We start from the raw sequence: 17,709 nt of genomic DNA, 5'->3' as shown, positions 1-17,709 counted from the left end.
TATACGCCTTACATGTCAGTAGTCTGAAACCTCATGTAGTGCTAACAATGAATCGAAATTTAGAGCCAAGGACTTTTCTCACAGATACTTTGTGTATTTAGGCCTTGATTCAGCAAAACGCTGAAGCTCATCAGAACATTTTAACTTTTGCATATTTAACTACTCCTATTGATTTCAGATTTTAATATCCATGACCTTACAAGTCTAAATTTACGTGCTTTGTCTCTTCTGAACCTTATAGAGTCTGAACTAATATGTGTAGAATTTTGACGTGTGTACAAATATTTCATAATTCTTCTGGCTTCCTCTGCTAATATTGAGAAGCTTTAATACGTTCATTAGTTTCTATGATCGTATCAGCAAGGACCTTTTTGTTACTCTGAGATCCATACTTTAGAAAAAATGCAGGTCAAAACCAGGCTACCATAGTTCTTATTTGCAGTTTACTTTAGAACAGAGCTTCAAAGGTCTGGAGGGGGAGTTAAACTCTTTGAATGCAAAATGAAATTAAACTATGCATGTTCAATGCAATAAAATGCATGCCAGAGACTAGTACCCAGAAGAAATTGCCATGCGGGCTGTGTAGCCGTGGCCAAAGCAGAGGTATTTTTGCAGTGAGTTTTTGAGTGTGTGTGTTTATATATCTTTTGTTCTGTGAACTTCCTCTATTGGAATTTGCTTTGACAAAAATTCTGACTCATCCACAAGAAAACCAAAACTAAAAAATAGGAGCAAGAGAGGTCTTAAATAGTAAGAGTTCTTGCTGACAAAAAAAAAAAAAAAAATTCCTAATGTGGAGAGAGAACCCTGGATTTAGTTTTTTTCATTCAGAGCTTCAGCTCCATGCTCAGCTTGGGAGTCCTTCCAGTTCATTAACATACAAACATGTTGACAGTAGGACAGACTCAGTGAGAGCTATGCTCATTAATAAGCGTTTTCAGGACTCTGCCTTAGAATAAAAATCATGGGATATTTTTATCCAAATTAGCTGTAACAGGTAAGTATGCCTGCATTCTAGGTTAGTAACACTTTGTGTACTACTGTCGCATCCCATGGACTTCCTTAATCTCACTATTTCTTCGGTCTTCAGTTAATCTGTAAGCTCCATCCTTACAGGGTGTGTTGGGGAGGGAGGATCTTTTAGATTATTTCATTTGACAATTGAAGTAACATCCTAAATTTGTGTTCTTAACTGCAGCTAGTATGCATTAATGTTGATAACCTGAACTAAGCTACTTCTGGATGTAAGTACTGGACTTCATGAAGTCTGCTCCCTTTAGCCTGGTCATGGGGTTGTGTCTGTCACATAATTTTAAGAAAGATGTACAGGAGAGAAGGAGAAAACCGCACGCTTGTGTCTTTCTGAGTCTGCTTGAAATGAATTGAATTGCTCTGTGTTTCCTTTTGGATAGCATCGACTGTGCTGGAATATTAAAGCTCAGAAACTCTGACATTGAGCTGCGGAAGGGAGAAACGGACATTGGGCGGAAGAACACACGCGTGCGGCTGGTCTTCCGAGTTCACATCCCGCAGTCCAATGGGAGGACCCTCTCTCTGCAAGTAGCTTCCAACCCCATCGAGTGCTGTAAGTAACAACAGACATCTTTCTCCTGCCAGCTATTGCGGTACCCAACATGCAGCCTTTGTCCACCGACATGCAAAATGTTGGTTTTGCTGTACCTGTCTAATCGGTGGACCTTGCTCTGCTTTTCAAAAACACATATTTTATATTGAAAACAAGATACCTTTGTCTTAGAAAAAACGTGTCACTTTGTGCATTTATCTTTTTATAGGGAAGAGTGCACTTGAAACAAAAATAGAGTGCTGTTCAACTAATGGTAGACCTGGAATTGACAAGACTTGTAGTTTTGGAAAACAGCTATCATGTCCTAGTCACTCTCTCTCTCCCAAACATAAAGCAAAAAAACAGCAAACAAAACCCTAACCCTTTGATGAGGAGCTAGCAATACACTACAGCTGACACATTGGTACAAGCTGCCTGTGGCTTCAGAAAACCTCCAGAAAGCAAGTTTCCGTACGGGGGTCTCTTTGATTGACCAGACTGCTTTTTATCAGATACACTGGTGCATGCTCCAAAGACACCTATATCATTCTTGGTCCGTAAGCCTCCTCAGCCTGCCACATGTGCATACACAAAACAAAATCGATTAGCTTCGTGTAGTTTTAACACTCCTGCATAAGTGGTGAAAACTGAATTTCAATCTATCTGCCATTGCTGTTTTGGTCACCTGGATGGACAGACAAAGGTTTTTAATTTTTTTTTTATTCAGATTAGGAGACAAAAGGCCAGATGCTTATTCATTGGTATAGCCCTCTCTGGCTACATCCTTTTGTCCCACTAAACCAGCATGCAATTTGTAGCAGTCCTCCCACTCCATACACATCCCGAGGGGTATGAACTGCAGTGCACGCCAGCCCCTGGCTGCTCCTCACTTCCCCTTGAGGGAAGGCCGTCCTCCCTCAGGCTACTATCCTTGACGCACCTCCAGTTGCTTTCTGCCCTATGGGGCGTTGATTTTGATGAAGTGGATCTTTCTGATGCAGCCGGGGCAGAGAACAACTTCGTGTCCAGGAGGTATGTGGGAGGTGAACTCTGGGGACTGGGAGTGCAGGGGATGGGGAAGAAAGCTCAACCATCCCTCAGCCCAGCAGATGCTGGGGGGCTATACCCATGCTTGTCCCTGCATCGCTGCCAGGCTGGACTCCCATATGATGTGTCTGGATAGTCTTGGAGCATGTCAAAATTTGGTCTCTTGGAAGCATGGTGCTTTTTCATGGATTGTTAATAGAGAAGCTACAGGAAAGAGCATCTCTGCATTCCTCTAGCAAAGGCAGTGACTTTCAGATCAGTGACAGTACTCCATCCTTTTGTGTGTGGTAGCACTGCTGCCACTCCAGTAGTCCAATTCTGCATGAAAGTCAAATGTAGGAAAGGATAGTGCTGTTATATCAACAGTTACAGCTTCCCTCCTTCACAGTCATTCATTTAAACAAACAAATGAGTGTTGTTGGTGGGAAGGGATCTTATATCTTATCATACATTAAAATATAATAATGTTATTCTGAAGAATACTAAAGCCTCCATACCTGTAACAGGTAGACTGGCATAAAGCTCTGTCTTCTGACCAGGATATGTATGAGATGAATAATTTTCCCTTTGTTTCATTTTCAAGCTAAACTCTTATTCAAGGGCAAGTTCTGGGTTAACAAGCAAAGCAGAAAAAAAAAAAAAAAAGGAGTCATGGTTTCATCCTGCTCCTGTTGAAGCTCATGAGATTTTTTCAACTACTATATAGCAGGATAAGGCTGCAGTTTGAATACACCCTGAAGTGCCCATCCAAATATGCCAAGCTCAGGAGGCTGATAAATATAAAGATGATTGGATTTGTATCAGTGACTTGAAGTTTTGAGGGCTGTGTAATGAGCAAAAGTATGGTACATGCCTCCTCAAAGGAGCAGAAAAAAAGGAGAAAGAAAAAAAAAAGTGCTAGTGTTATTTCCAGTGCAGAATGTGGAATAAGCTGGTGCCAAAATTTTCATGCATCTCTTAGTGCATGTGACACCGGGAGGAACCATGTAAGCTGGATAAAATGTCACGTCATCCCTTGAAGTACAGCCATGTTCACTCCATATTGCAGTTGGGGGTAAAATAGGCTTTCTAAGCTGTGAACTTTTGCTGTACTGTAAGGCCCATGGTTTCCAGTGAAAGACAATTTGAAGAATTGAAAACACAGTTGTAGTGACTGAAATGCGTTTTGGACATGGATGGTCTTGTTCTCATGCCTTGTAAGCACATGGCGTATATGTGATAGACAAAGCATTATTTTATGTCTCAGAGACAGAATTTTAAATTTTATATATTTATTTTAAAATTTATTTTAAGTAAATAGTGTTTATTTAAAACTAAATTTTAAACAAATATTTAAAAAATTAAATTAATTAAAAATAAAAATAAATAAACAAAAACAAAAAATATGCTTTTTGGTACAGTACAGATCAAGGTAAGTTTTAAACAGCTTGTTGGGTTTTTTTGGTTGTTTGTTTGTGTTTTTTTTTGTCAGCCTTTTGAATTGTACTTCTATATTTGACAGCTTATGACCAAGGTGCTTAAAAACCAAACGTGTTTCCTGCAAACCTTCCGACCTTTTCTGTATCAAACTCAGTTTATCTTACAAGGGTAAGGATTGTAAGCATTAAGGCTCTCACTGATGCAGTATTTAATTTTTTGTGTATGTGTTTGTGGTTGCCTTTTTTTTTTTTTTTCTTATAACTCTCCAGCTCAAAGATCTGCCCAAGAACTGCCTCTGGTGGAGAAGCAAAGCACCGACAGCTTTCCTGTTATTGGAGGGAAAAAAATGATCCTGACCGGCCATAACTTTCTGCAAGACTCCAAAGTCATCTTTGTGGAGAAAGCACCAGGTATGCCTTTTCAAACTAGATTCCCGTCTCCCTTTTTTTCCCCCCGTTTTAAAATCTCGGCCAAATGGGGACAGCGTCATCGCTGTGGTCACATTTTCTTCTGAATGTTTCTCCCCCCCCCCGCAGCAGGTGCAGTGGCAGGCAGACAGTCGTGGGCCGTCAGGACCCCGGTGGGACCCCCAGCAGGGTGGTGGCAGCCTTGGGCAGCCGGGTCCCCCTCGGGTCCTCCCCGGGCTGTCACGCAGGTTCGGGCCGGAGGTGTGTGTGTCACACGCCGTCACTCGTGTGTGCACCCCTGCAGCGGGGTGCAGGCTGCGAGCCTGAGTCAGGCTCTGAAATGAGATAGTTAAGGGCAGTTTTGAGTCTTGTTTTGGAAAGGGTTTCCGTGGCGCTGGCTCACGCCGTGGATTCCTCAGCTGCTGGCTGAAAACCCCCCCTGAACTTTAAAGCGTCTTGGGCGCTCCTCCGGCCCTGACAGCGCGCCCTGTCGGGCCTCCCTGCGAGCAGAGACCCCCTCCCAGGGTGCCCACTCAGCTCCCAGGGAACGAGTGGAGTTTCCCGGCGGGGTCCTGACTTGGTATCATGTCTCCCTCAAGAAAAGGAATGTGAGACTGCACAAAGGCAGCATGCAGATAGAGGAAACATACACATATATGCAACATTTTTAAAAAATTGTGAGGAATGCCGGTTGTATGTAAATGAAGTGTGTAGTTGCATTCTGGGTGTGCTGACGAGGAAGGAAATGATCAAAGGCTTTGCCCATCGCTCTGAAAAACCCAGGGGTGAACTGCTTGGGTGCATGGGGTCGTATGATGGACCCATGCAGGAGTGTCTCCTCTACTCAAAAGCATTGTCGGAGATCTCCTTGGATGCTTCCCTCTGACCCTGGACACGAAGTGGTTGGAAACACTGCAGGAGCTAGTCAGTGGAGAGTAAACACTATCATTAAGTCACTAGTACCGATCTGATCTGAAGCTGTGCCTGCCTAGTTTTAGTGGTATCACAGCAGATTTGGTGCAGTTGCAGGGTGGTGCCTGTTGCATGGAAGTACACTGACAGAGGCTGAGCCTTTATAGTTGAAAGCATCTTCAGGAACTGCCCAGCCTACATTAGTCTCCCAGCTGCCCAGCTACTGATTCATAAGGCAATTGTGTCACGAGGAATGGCTCAAAAAGGAATTTCGCTGGTGAATCCCAACTGAGCAATTTCTAGGGCCTCTGTGATGAGTTGTCTGCTACATTGCCTAACACAGCTTGATGCATTTGAAACAAACAAGCATGGTGCATCATTGTCTGAGTGAGAGACATCTCCAGCTCAATTTTGGGGCAGAGTTACCCTAATGAGAAATGAAAAAGCATTACCAACCTTCACTTCTGAAAATGCAAGAGTGTTTCTTTCCCCTTCAGCTATTCCATGTCTATGAAAATAGGCGTAGAGAAGGAACAGGAGCATAGTTCCTCTTTCTTTTAGAAAGCTGGTTATGAACTTCTATGATTAGCTGGAGATGTTCATTAGTTTTGCCTCTGTTGCTGCTTTTGTTTTTGAATTCGAAATGTTAATCACGTTCCTAGTGGGTAACAGCCAAATACAGCTATTACAAAGTAAAGGATCACAGGAATAATTGCACTCATAAGGAGAAAATATCCTTTATAGAAAATGTAAGCACTATACTACAAGATCTCATGTCTTCAGTCCTTATTTAGGCAGAGTCTCCAAGCTAGGAGGCAAGTCTCTGTGAGCTCGTCTAATTCATGCTAGTCTGCATACTTAATTGGTTAATGCAGAGAGCTTGAGAACACTTTTTGTTTGGCTTTTGGTGCCTTTTTTTTTTTTTCCTTCTGTCTGAATAATTTCTTTAAGTCTGCTGAGCGCATTGTGGTATGCTGAATGTTTTTCCAAGCATGAGTCCCAAGCTCTCAGTCTTCAGGGCTAGCCCTCAGCTGTTGTAATCTCTGGAGGAATGGCATTATCCTGGCCTCCCTGAGTGGGGAGTCTGTCTTAACAGTGACTCATACAAGAGGGAATCCCTGAAGAATGATCAAATTAATCCTTGAGCTGGGGAGGCAGGACATAGTACTTTCAGTTTAACCCCTTACTGGTTTCTTCTCAGAAAAGAAGTGAAACAGTAAAATATACTTTCCATCAGTGCAACACTGTGTCACACAGAGCAGAAACTAGTTAGCTGCAAGGTGAAGGTGTTCTGAAAGGACAGTGAAAGGCGAGCTGTGAGGAACTCCTCTGAAAGGAGAACCCCTCATAATGTAGTACAGTGCTGAGGCAGAGGACACACATCTGGGCAAGTAATGAGTCTTTTCAGAAGTAGACTAAAATTTGCTCAAGCTTCTTGCAGTACCATAAAGGAATTCTCATGTGTTGAAATGAGTCCTTATTTTACAGGATGATTTTGGTCAATGTTTTACTGCTTGCACATCAGACCGTATTTTCCAGTGGTGAACGATGGTATAAAACAACCCTCCAAGAAACCTAGTGATAGTGAAGATGTAAATGCTGAATGTACTTTTAAGAGATTTGCACTTTTAAATACAGAATCCCCTTAGACTGAGGAGAATCCCACAATGACCTTGTCTCTTACAAATTACACTAATGATTTTTCTTATCTTCTTTCAGTTTCTGTCTCTCTTTGCTTTTCTCTTCCTAATTTTCAAGTGTCTTGTGAGTCTGTGTGTCACAGTTGTTGGGTGCTAGATGTAGGACATCCAATAGAAATCTGTTTGTCATCAGAAGCATTAGCACTTTCTGAAATACAAAAATACACATCTGCAGCATACTAATAACAAAGACCCTTGATGTCTGTATGCTGGTATTTGCTCTGAGGCAAGGTGTGCATTTTGGTTAAAAAAATGAATGAAACGAATTTGATGTTTGTCAGCTATGGGAGGAGGTGTTTGGGTAGGAGCAGCAAAGTGTTTTCTGCCCAACACACTCACCTGAAAAAGCACAGATCATGATCTGGGATTATTATAAATTACACTGTTTTATTTACCTATCTTTTCAAAGCTTTTTATGTAATTTCTAGGTTCTAGATGTATCAGGCAACATAAATCTTAAGGGAAGATAAAAAAAAATGCAAAGATGTTTGAAGACTATGTTTTAAGGACTATGGATCTGGCAGTTACCTTTTGTTGTTGTTGTAACAACTTCTTACATATATTATCTATCTGTTTTCAAATGTATTTTTGAAAAGTAACTTTAGTTATTGAACATAAAGCAGAAGAAAAATACTGATAGAAGTAACCAGACTGCTAGCTCCTAGTGTATCAGATTATGATTAGTGATCTATAAAACTAAGTGCAGTGGAAAAATCACAGTTTCTCTTTATTTCAGTTCACAAAAAAATGCTTCTTGTAATTGACAAATGTAATTTGATTAATGAGACATAAAGCAAGTATCCCAAGCACCAAAGCATAGTGAAATTACGGGTATATCTTCCGGGCACATACCCATGTCCTTCCTTCTAGGACATTGTAGTGTTGCCCAAGGTACTTTGGGATTTAGATCTTAGTCTCACACTAAGATCTGAAGGGGTTAACTTACCCAGTTAGCGCAAAAGTCGCTCGTTGTTCCTGTAGCTAGAATGATTTTAGCACTAGAGCTAGCTCAAGTATTTCTGGACTTCGTTGATTTGGCCAAGTCAAGACATACCTAAGAGATCAAGTTAAAATGACTGCAATCTTCATTATTAGCAAATTGTGATCTATGGAAAGAAATGATTATTTGGTATACTATTATTAGCTATCATTCAATTGAGCTTCCATTTGTTAAGTTAGAGCACCACACCCACTTGGGTTTTGTAATTAGTGACCAGAGCTCAGTGCAAGAGTTTTAAAGAGCAAAAAGGTAGAAATGTAACACCCAACTTCACTACAGGTTTAATTTCTCTAATAACATTGGCTTTGAAATTCTGTTTCTGTGTTGTTAATGTTGATGGCCATTTTGTCCTGGTCAAAGCGGATGCATTTGAAAGTCCTCATGACAAATGTCACTCCTTGAAGATGTATCACTCATTTTGATGGGTGTTAATAGATTTCACTATTTTTTAATGTTGTATCCCTGAGTAACTCCTGGCTTATGGACTTCAGTGGCTTTGAACGTGTTGCTAATTACTCACCCTTCAAATCAACAGTGATCCTAGCACCTCTAACCTAATTGCATAATATCCCAGCTATTGCACCCAAAGCATTTGAAACTCAATGTCATGAAAGACAGAGAAGTAAACAGCACCTAAACAACATTTCCACCAGTAATTTTCTCCTGTTTATGGGTATTTTCAAAAAGCTAAACAGTTTTTCAGATTTAGTTATTGCTTCAAATTGTTCATTCTGCTGTCATTTTTATTTTTGTTAAATGGATTTTTCTATCAAAGCTATTAATCTTCCCTGCTGGAACAGGTTTTGCTCTTAGAACATAAAGATGCTGATGTAGCATGGTAATAATTATGCTGGAGTAGATGAGAGATAGCTGGGTGAAATCACCAAATTTTTGGTATATATGCCAAAGGAAATCATTCTTCTCTGTAAGTATTTCAGATAGGAAAACTTGAAGTTTCCCCCGTTAGAAGTGGTCAAGTTTGGTCAGCCAAATATTTGCACAAAGTAAATGTAATATGGAAAAGAAAAAAGCCAGATGAATTTAAGTGTCAACTCAAGCATTTCACAGGTTTTTTGTTCCTCCGAAATTTCACTGTCTCTGTCAAAGATGGTGATCAATCAGTTGCAGCTTTAAGGTACAAATGTCAGTTTGGAGTCTTGGAGCACAGCTGAGAAATTCAATTCTAGTTCCTGTATGTTGTGGGAGCAAAAGTTACTCTGTTGCATGGTAGATCCTCAAGTGCAGTATTTTAAGTTCCAGAGAACTTACAAAAAGTTCTGGAAAATAGTATGTTCCGAAACACTTGAGTGGCATGTGGATGGAACGGATGTGTTGGGGAAGCATGTGGGCTTTTTGGTTTGACTCAGCTGTACTTTGGAACTCAGGGCTTAGAGTCTGTTTTGACGTGATGTGATGTGATGGGGAGACGGGTGACCTGAGTCTTGGCAGAACTCCATTTGGTAAAAGATCTTACATTCTCAGAGATCTTTCCATTGCTCTTTCCATTGCCAGTAGCAGTCACAGTTTGGGGGGCAACTGGCCAAAAGGGGTCAAGTTTCACACTGGTAATCATACTGTAGCTCACATAATAAATAAGCAAGTGGCAAAACTCCCTTTCCCCTTTAGTCAGATGGACAGATACTACATAATTTTGTCTTTATCTGTCTGTTTTTCCAAGTTCGGGACACATGTTCCAGTTGGCAGTGAGCAGTTATGCACTGACTCATGTGCAGCGAGGTTAAAAATTCTGGAAACTAGATAAACTAGAAACTTCAAAGGCATACGAGTTGGGAGCACGGAGTTCATGTGAAGGTCATTTGAACCTATTTCCTAGAGATGTATTGATAGCTGAAAGGGTTTCTGGCCATTGCCCAGAAATAGATAGCCTTGGGTGAATAGTATCATCAAATGGCAGAGTCACTTGATGGTAGAACCCTTTCACGCGCACGCAGAAGCAATGATGTAGCTTGTAGGAAATGTTAGCACGTTTCAGTTTTTCCTGGCTGTTTAGTCTAAGGAATGGCGACGACAGAGCGGGACTGCAGCCATACGCATGAGATGGTATCAGCGGCAGCAAACCTCATCCTGGGTGTTGTTCTCATAGTTAGGGACAAGATCAGTCAATCACAGATACTTACCATGGACAACAGAGAAATAAGGAATAAGCATAAGGTCTCTAGGTAAAAGTAATTTGTCTGAGTAATCCTGTGAATTTTCAATTATTACAGAACCTACAGCTGCTTGAAATTTATTCTTTCATGTGTTTGCCAAATTAAGTAGCTTCAAACAGCTGCATCTGTGCAATCAAAGCTGTCTCTGAACATTTATAACTACCACAAGATTTCAGATAGTTGTTACAGTTCCAGTAGGACCCTCTGTCCAAACACACAGGAATTCACAACCCTTACCCAGAAAGCTCAGAGTCTGCCTAAAGATAATAGAGGAAAGGAGTGTGGCTGGGGTGTTAACCTTGGCTGGCTGCCAGGCACCCACCGTGCTGCTCTCTCACTCCTCCTACTCCTCAAAAGGACAGGGGGAGAAAATAAGATGAAAAAGTTTGTGGGTCAGGATAAAGACAGGGAGTTCACGAACCAGTTACTAGCAAAATAGATTCACTTTGGTGAGAATTAATTTCATTTAATTTATTGCCAATTAAAAGTAGAATAGGATAGTAAGAAACAAAGACAGAACTGAAAAACACCTTCCCCCATCTTCCCCTCCTGAGCAGCACAGGGGGATGGGGAATGGGAGTTGCTGTCAGGCCATAACACTTCATCTCTGCTGCTCCTTCCTCCTCACACTTTTCCTTTGCTTCAGCATGGATTCACTCCCACAGGATACAGTCCTTCACAAACTGCCACAACATGGGTACTTCCCATGTACTGCAGTTCTTCAAGATCTGTTCCAGCATGGGTCCTTTCTACAGGGTACAGTCTTTAAAGAAAAGACTACTCCAGCACAGGCACCATCAGTGTTGCTGACTGGCTCAGCTTTGGCCAGCAATGGGTCCGTTGCAGAGCCAGCTTGAACTGGCTGTGTCCACGTGGGACAGCCCCTGGCCATTTCCCACAGAGGCCACCACTGCATTGCTCCACTGCCAACACTTTGCCTTATAACCCCAATACAAGGTGATATCTACAAAATGCCTAGTTTTTGTAGAGATTGTCTACAACTTTTGCTAAAGCACAATTTATTCTGTCCTGTTCCTTTCCTGACTGCTTGTCAAAAGTTGTTTCAAGTCTTGCGTGGGCATCACAGAAAGAACAGGGAAGAGAAGTGAAGGAAGAGTAGCATGTCCCTTTTTGGTCTGCTGAAGGAGCAAGATTACACCTTAAAGAGCAGTGTGGAAGAAAGTACAATGACATTTAAGAGAGGAATAGAGATAAGACATTTCCAAGATGTGCCTTGTTGCAAGGAAGCTGATGTCAAGGCAGTTAATCAGGGATTATTATGTATATTAAACCTTAGAATCATAGAATGGTTTGGGTTGGAAGGGACCTTAAAGATCATCTAGTTCCAACTCTTATTCTATGGGCAGGGACACCTTCCACTAGATCACACTGCCCAAAGCCCCATCCATCATGGCCTTGAACATCTCCAGGGATGGGGCATCCACAGCTTCTCTGAGCAACCCGTGCCAGTGCCTCACCACCCTCTGAGTAAAAAATGTCTTCTTTATATCTAATCTAAACCTACCCTCTTTTAGTTTAAAGCCATTACCCCTTGTCCTATCACTACACTCCCTGACAAAGAGTCCCTCCCTATCTCTCCTTTAAGTACTGGAAGGTTGCTATAAGGTCTCCCCAGAGCTTTCTCTTCTCCAGGCTGAACAACCCCAGCTCTCATACATTCATCACACAATCTTCACAAACTTCACTTACATTAACAAAAATTTGCCCACACCAAAATCAGCATAACATCATCACAACACTGACAACAGTGGACAATTTACACACATTCCACCCCTCATCCCTTCACCACATTACAGCAACACAAATTCTCCACAATTATTACACTCTCTGACCTCTAAGATTGAGCCTGACCTTTTTGGACAAGAGAAACCAAAGAAGGGGGACAATGAGATGGAAAAATCAAAATGCCGTTCAAAAGTTTACTGTTTGGACTCCGCTAAAAAGTCACAATGAGTTGCCATAATGAGGTGTCTCTGGAAGATGAGTAGTTGTAGCCACATAGATAAAGTGTAGAGTTTGTGTCTTAAAAATAATCAAGAGGGAAGAATTGAAAATGTTTGGATCGAACTTGTATCTAAGATGAGTGAGTAGTAGTGGAAGGTGACTTCAAGTGTTACATGCCTGAGAGCCATGGTGCAAGTGGTGGTGTTGGCATCAAACACAGAAGTGGAAGAAAATTGTTGGAAGGAAAATTTGGAATTTGGTTTAAACTGGCTTTGAGGTTTTGTTACTCCAACAGTCTCTGAGAAAATACAAGACAGAAGATTGAAGATTTTTGGAGCAAAATTATTTTACTTTGTTTCAGCTGCTAGGACCCAAGTCAGCCTACTAGAGGTTCCCAGAGGAAAGTAAAGTTGTGAAAACAAGAAGATCACAGAAATGTAGCTGAAGACAGAATTAAGTATTGTCATGACTGCTGATGGGTGGCTATGCTGGTTTGCTCAGTTCGCCCTGCCTGCTCTAGAGAGATTTTTCAGGGATATCAAGATGCAGTTTTACTGGTAAGTTGAGTGTCTTGGACCTGAAATTACTGAGAATTGTTAAATAAAATTCTCAGTCCAGGGGTAATTTGAATAGGGGGAGGTGCCAAAGAGCACAAATTGCATAACCAGTTCCATTCTGCTGGAACTGGCAGGTCCTTCCAGATGGTTTGGGTTCACAATGAGCCCTGATCAGTTAGTTTTCAGCACAGCGCCTTCTTTAAGTACCTGGACTAAAATTACAGTTGATTTCAAAGCACCTGAACTCAGAATAATTAGATCTGTTAGACACACTGTGTTAAAAGCAGCAAAAAGCTTGCAATTTAGACAATGTGAGTCCCTCAGCTTTTGACTTGCCCAGCTGAGCAACCAGAGTAGAAGTTCACGTCTGGCACAGATGCCAATGTACTATGAGATACAGTTTGTGCTGCGTTTTTATCACCTGGTTGCTGCATGACATTTTTATTGTTAAGGTAGAAAAGAGACAAAAAGTAACTTGAAAGTATTGTATGCATGACAGACGTAAGTACATATACATAATATTCATACATAATTTCAAGATTGCAAAAATGTATAGCTGAAGGAATATGCACAAAATCCATATGCTGCAAAGGTGCTTATGAGACACAAAGAAATGCAGCAGCTTTGATGTGGAAATGCAATTAAACCAGTTACTCATGAACCCTGCTTCACATGGACTGATGCGTGCCAGGGTCAGGGAACAAAACTTCGTCGGGAAGTGTCTGTAGAGGGACAGTTGGCTGAGAGGAGAGCAGAGGTTATCTGGGATCTTCCTGGCAAGGAACAGGGAAATAAAGTAGGTGGAAAACAGAGTGGTCCTGTAGTCTTGTAGTCTTGTAGCAAAAGAAGTGCAAGAGCAAAGGAGAGATGAGGGGTGGCTGGAGAGGCAGCTGAGGCTGAGATGGCGGGCAGCAGGCAGCTGATGGCACCAGCAGGGGTGGTGTAAGGAGGTGGAGCTGCTCAGCAGCTGGCGCTAGACAAACACACAACCTAAGGCCTTTTCCTCCTTGCAGAGACCTAAAAGGCAGTAGATCTCAGGGTACTGGAGTGCCATAGAGGCAGTCAAGAGGAAGGTCCTGGCTGCTTGCATTGCAGGTCTTTATTCTCTGCAGCATCCACATTTCTGTCTGTATTCTTGCTCTCTTACTGTCCCATCTTTACCACACATCCCACAGTAGGCTGCTTGGCTGCTGTCAGTTCATCCTTATAACTTGTCCTTTGTAATGTCTTTTGAAACATACACTGGTGTGTAAACACAGGGATTGACTCCACCCGCAGAATATTGGGCTTGCTGGTGTTCAGCTGGGAAAGTGTTCTTCACAGCAAAACACCTCCACTACGTACAGACCAGCCTAGAAAAGTGACACGGCTCCTGATGTTATACTCAGGTCTAGAAGGCTGTTGCCTCTAAAGGGAAATCTGGCACTAATAGGCTGGTGCGTGTGTGTTTCAGCTGGCAGGTGAGACAGCATCAGTGGGTTGTGCCCAGGACTGGGGCGGGGGAGTGCTCTCCTCCAAGCAAGCAGAGCTGCCTCTTTGCCTCTAATTCTCAGCCCAAGCACAGACCTGGCATGTGCATGGAAGTTGATAGCATCTCTGCACAAAGCCGAATGACTCTATGCCTGAATGACAAGGCTTTTAATTGATATTCACCTTCTTCTCTTGCTGGAAGCCCATCCTTTCCTTCTGGACACATACACAGATCAGTCGTCTCAGTGCCAGAATGTACTTCCCAGGGAAAAAGGGGTTAGTGTGCAAATTAAAAGCTTTTGAATCCTTAAGTCCTAAAGGAGCTGAATATGCATTAACATAGTTGAATAGGAAGGTAGACAAACTTTGCAGAACACCTCAAAATTACACTCTATAAACATTCTGCATAGCACCTGTGCCCTACCTGTTGTGGACATGTTAAAGAAATCTTGGATGTAATATAGGCACTATTGTTCAGGGATACCTCACAACACATTAATCAAGTAGTGGGTTCTTTTGGAGGGTTAGAGTTAATGTCACTGGCCAACTTGTAATGTATGAATGTAAATACAGATTTACAGCCCAGCCAGTGCAGTCTGTTGAGCCCCAGGCTGGAAGAATATAAAATACACACTATGTATAGGCAGTGAAATCCTAGATAATGTCTATTATTTTTGTATCTCAAGTGAACAAAGGGCTACTACAGAATATAGACTGTTTTAACCTGTTGTAGTGAAGTAAGATCACTTAAATATATCTGAACTCTCCTGTTATGTCTGTTTCATTGAGGCAGGATATAAGTGGTTGCCAGATGCACAAGTTACACTTTCACAAGTTTCCAGGCTTAGAGTTTTGTTGTTGTTGTTCTATATATGGTTTTCCCTTTCTGTCATCCATCAGACTGTAATGAAAGTTGCACTGTTGGTTTGACTCTTGTAAGCCTATAGACCTCTGGCATTACGCTTACAGTCCTCTGGAGTGCACAAGATAAACCCAGTTCTGCACACCCTTGTGAATCTTTCCTGATGGACAAGGAGAAGTAGAGACAGGAGAAAAATTCTTAGGAAAGTCTTTACAGCTCTTTGACTGGGTTGCTCTTCTGTGAAGAAAATACACATGTTGTGGTCTGCTAGGCTTTGTGTGTGAATAGCTGATGCTGCTAGATTTACACAACTACTTTTTTAGTGCTGCTTCTGTGTTAAAACAGGCCTCTACAGTGCCTTTTTATGTGGAAATCTTTTAGCTGGGTGTGGTGGGGAAGCCGTTCAGTGACTCATACTGCAGGGAATTCCCTAATGAATTAGAGTATTTTTACTTCTGGACTTGTGCGCAGTTTCCTTTAACACTGGAGTGAGTGGTTGATAAGGACAGACTTTAAAGACCCATTCACTGTTAAACTGCTCCGTCTTAAAATTGGGTGTTTATATTTTGCAGAGCTGAAAATCCACCCCAAGCAACACGGTATTTTCATTCACGGTATTTGTGGTATTTTCATCATTAGTAAACCCAGATGCTCTGGGTCTGAAAAAAAAGCTGAAGCGGACCATGATGAAGTGCACCCAAAACAGAGAATGCTATAAATATCAGCACAGAGCAGTGATCGGTCTTTAAATGTCAGACTTCCTGACAAAACCCATCGTCTTTGGCTGATGACAGTGTTGATGGACACTTACCGATGAAACACAGCACTATGCTGAGCCCAGGTCAGGTGGGCACAGTTAGAGAGCTCTTGTCCAACAGGGAATTTCTCATGCCCGTGACACTGCTGTGCTGCTTATGCTGCTTCTGTGGAAGAGGAGGGATTCAGAGCTCCTTGAAGCCCATGGCAGGAGTCCCTGTTGAAGTCTTGGCTTTGTCAAGTCAAGTGCTTTTGGCATCACAGGAGTGGGGCTCTCAGCTGGTGACTATAGGGCTTTTTCCCTGCGGTTCTGTGTGCAGCTGTTTTGTTTTTCATTACCTTTTGTGAAAAAAAAAAAAAAAAAGAAAAGAAAAAAAATGAAACAAAACACAACACAACAATATAATACTTTGACACAAATTTTTAGCTATATAAAGGGATGTCTTTCTGTTCAAAACATTGCAGTATAAATCTTAAAACACCAAAACAAAGCCAGACATTTGGTTTGGAGAAGGCCCTTCTTATTACTTGGTAAAAGTAAATAGCAAAATGAAAAGGAATGAAATAAGACCTTTGGAAAAGCCTTTTTCTTCCTTCTCTCTTTTCCTCCCTGCCTCCTCCTCTCCTTCCTTTTCTGCCTTCTTCTACCCCCCTTCCTCATATAACAACTGCCCATTTGGGTACGGTAATTCCAGAGAGTAAACTTTAACGGGAATGCCTGAAATGTGTCTGCTTCAGCTTTGTGTTATGTCTGTAATTTGAATTATTTGCATTTTGGAAAGGTATAAATTGCTCTGGTGTACTTTGGTTGGCTGGAGGCCAGGAGGGAGTTGCCTTGGGCTCTGAACCAGGCTGCTGCAGATGTGGCAGGCATACAATGGAAACTTTTGTGGTTGAGCAGTCCTCGCTCCTCGAGCACTCTGACAGGAGATGGTATCCCGCTTGCTTCTGAGGGTCCCCAGCATATGTGGCACTGGGGGCAAAACAGTTTTCTCTGGTGTAGGCAGATTTTCATGAGGCTTTGAGCCCCCACAAACTATTCCAGAGCTATTATTCCTTTCTCCTTTTTTAAAAATTTCAGCTGAACTGTATAAACCTGCAAAACATGTTTACTGTAAGAGGTTGACGTAGTGGTCTAAGGTTTCCCTCCTGGAGCTGGTCCCAGTCCGTGGGCGTTGAGATTTCCCTCTTGGTTCGCTAGACGTAATATGAGGAATTGTCTTTTTTTTTTTTGTCTCTGCTTCATAACAACTTTTCCTCCTTGTGTTTTTGTTAAATGAAATGTCACTAGCTGTTAATGAGTTGTCTATTCCCTACTTCTTTCCTCTCTTCCCTTTCCCCTCAGTTGCTGAGCAGCAATGGTCTGGACAGTCTCAAGAGAATTTCTTGGAGTAAAGTCCGTATTGTTCTGATTAGCTTCCAGAGACAAACTATGGCTCTGGATATTTATTTTCCTAATACTTTAGATTACAACATTTAAAATATTTCTGCACAAACTCTCTTTGTCATCATAAAAATTTCAAAAGTGCATAAAGGCAGTGCTACGTGAAGCAATTGAAGTATTAGCCATAGATTGAGTCATTTTGAATTTTACTGAGGTATTGACAAGAAATACAAAACAGAAACCTGAATCAGATCATTCACCTCACAAAGCAGAAATTAAACACAGAAAAAAAAATGAATTTCTGGTAATCCATTTACCAAGGCAGATTGAACACATGTTAACTACTAGTCTGGATGTCTTTAGATTTTAGAGAGGAAAAAAAAAACACAAAAAAACACCAAAAACCTTTACAAAGCAGAAGTTTCTACACTTTGTAAAATGTGTGATAGTGTCAGTGTTGTGTCACCTTTACAGCTGATTGAATTAACTGGGGTG

The 17,709-nt window shown here is 41.7% G+C and overlaps 1 protein-coding gene across 8 annotated transcripts in view; it reads left to right on the top strand.

Annotated features, from left to right (window-relative positions):
* NFATC1 (nuclear factor of activated T cells 1) overlaps nucleotides 1-17,709 on the top strand; it is a 120,410-nt gene that overhangs the window by 48,871 nt on the left and 53,830 nt on the right. For all 8 annotated transcript variants that reach the window (XM_080581018.1, XM_080581016.1, XM_080581020.1 and 5 more), the window contains exons 5-6: nucleotides 1,413-1,585; nucleotides 4,300-4,440. In XM_080581018.1, the coding sequence (XP_080437144.1) occupies nucleotides 1,413-1,585; nucleotides 4,300-4,440 (314 nt within the window). The remainder of the gene's footprint in view (nucleotides 1-1,412; nucleotides 1,586-4,299; nucleotides 4,441-17,709) is intronic.

This window comes from Anser brachyrhynchus, assembly GCF_964034855.1.
Source record: "Anser brachyrhynchus genome assembly, chromosome: 2".
Classification (NCBI taxonomy): domain Eukaryota; kingdom Metazoa; phylum Chordata; class Aves; order Anseriformes; family Anatidae; genus Anser; species Anser brachyrhynchus.
Note: the sequence above shows the minus strand (reverse complement) of the source record. Positions and strands in the feature narration are given on the sequence as shown.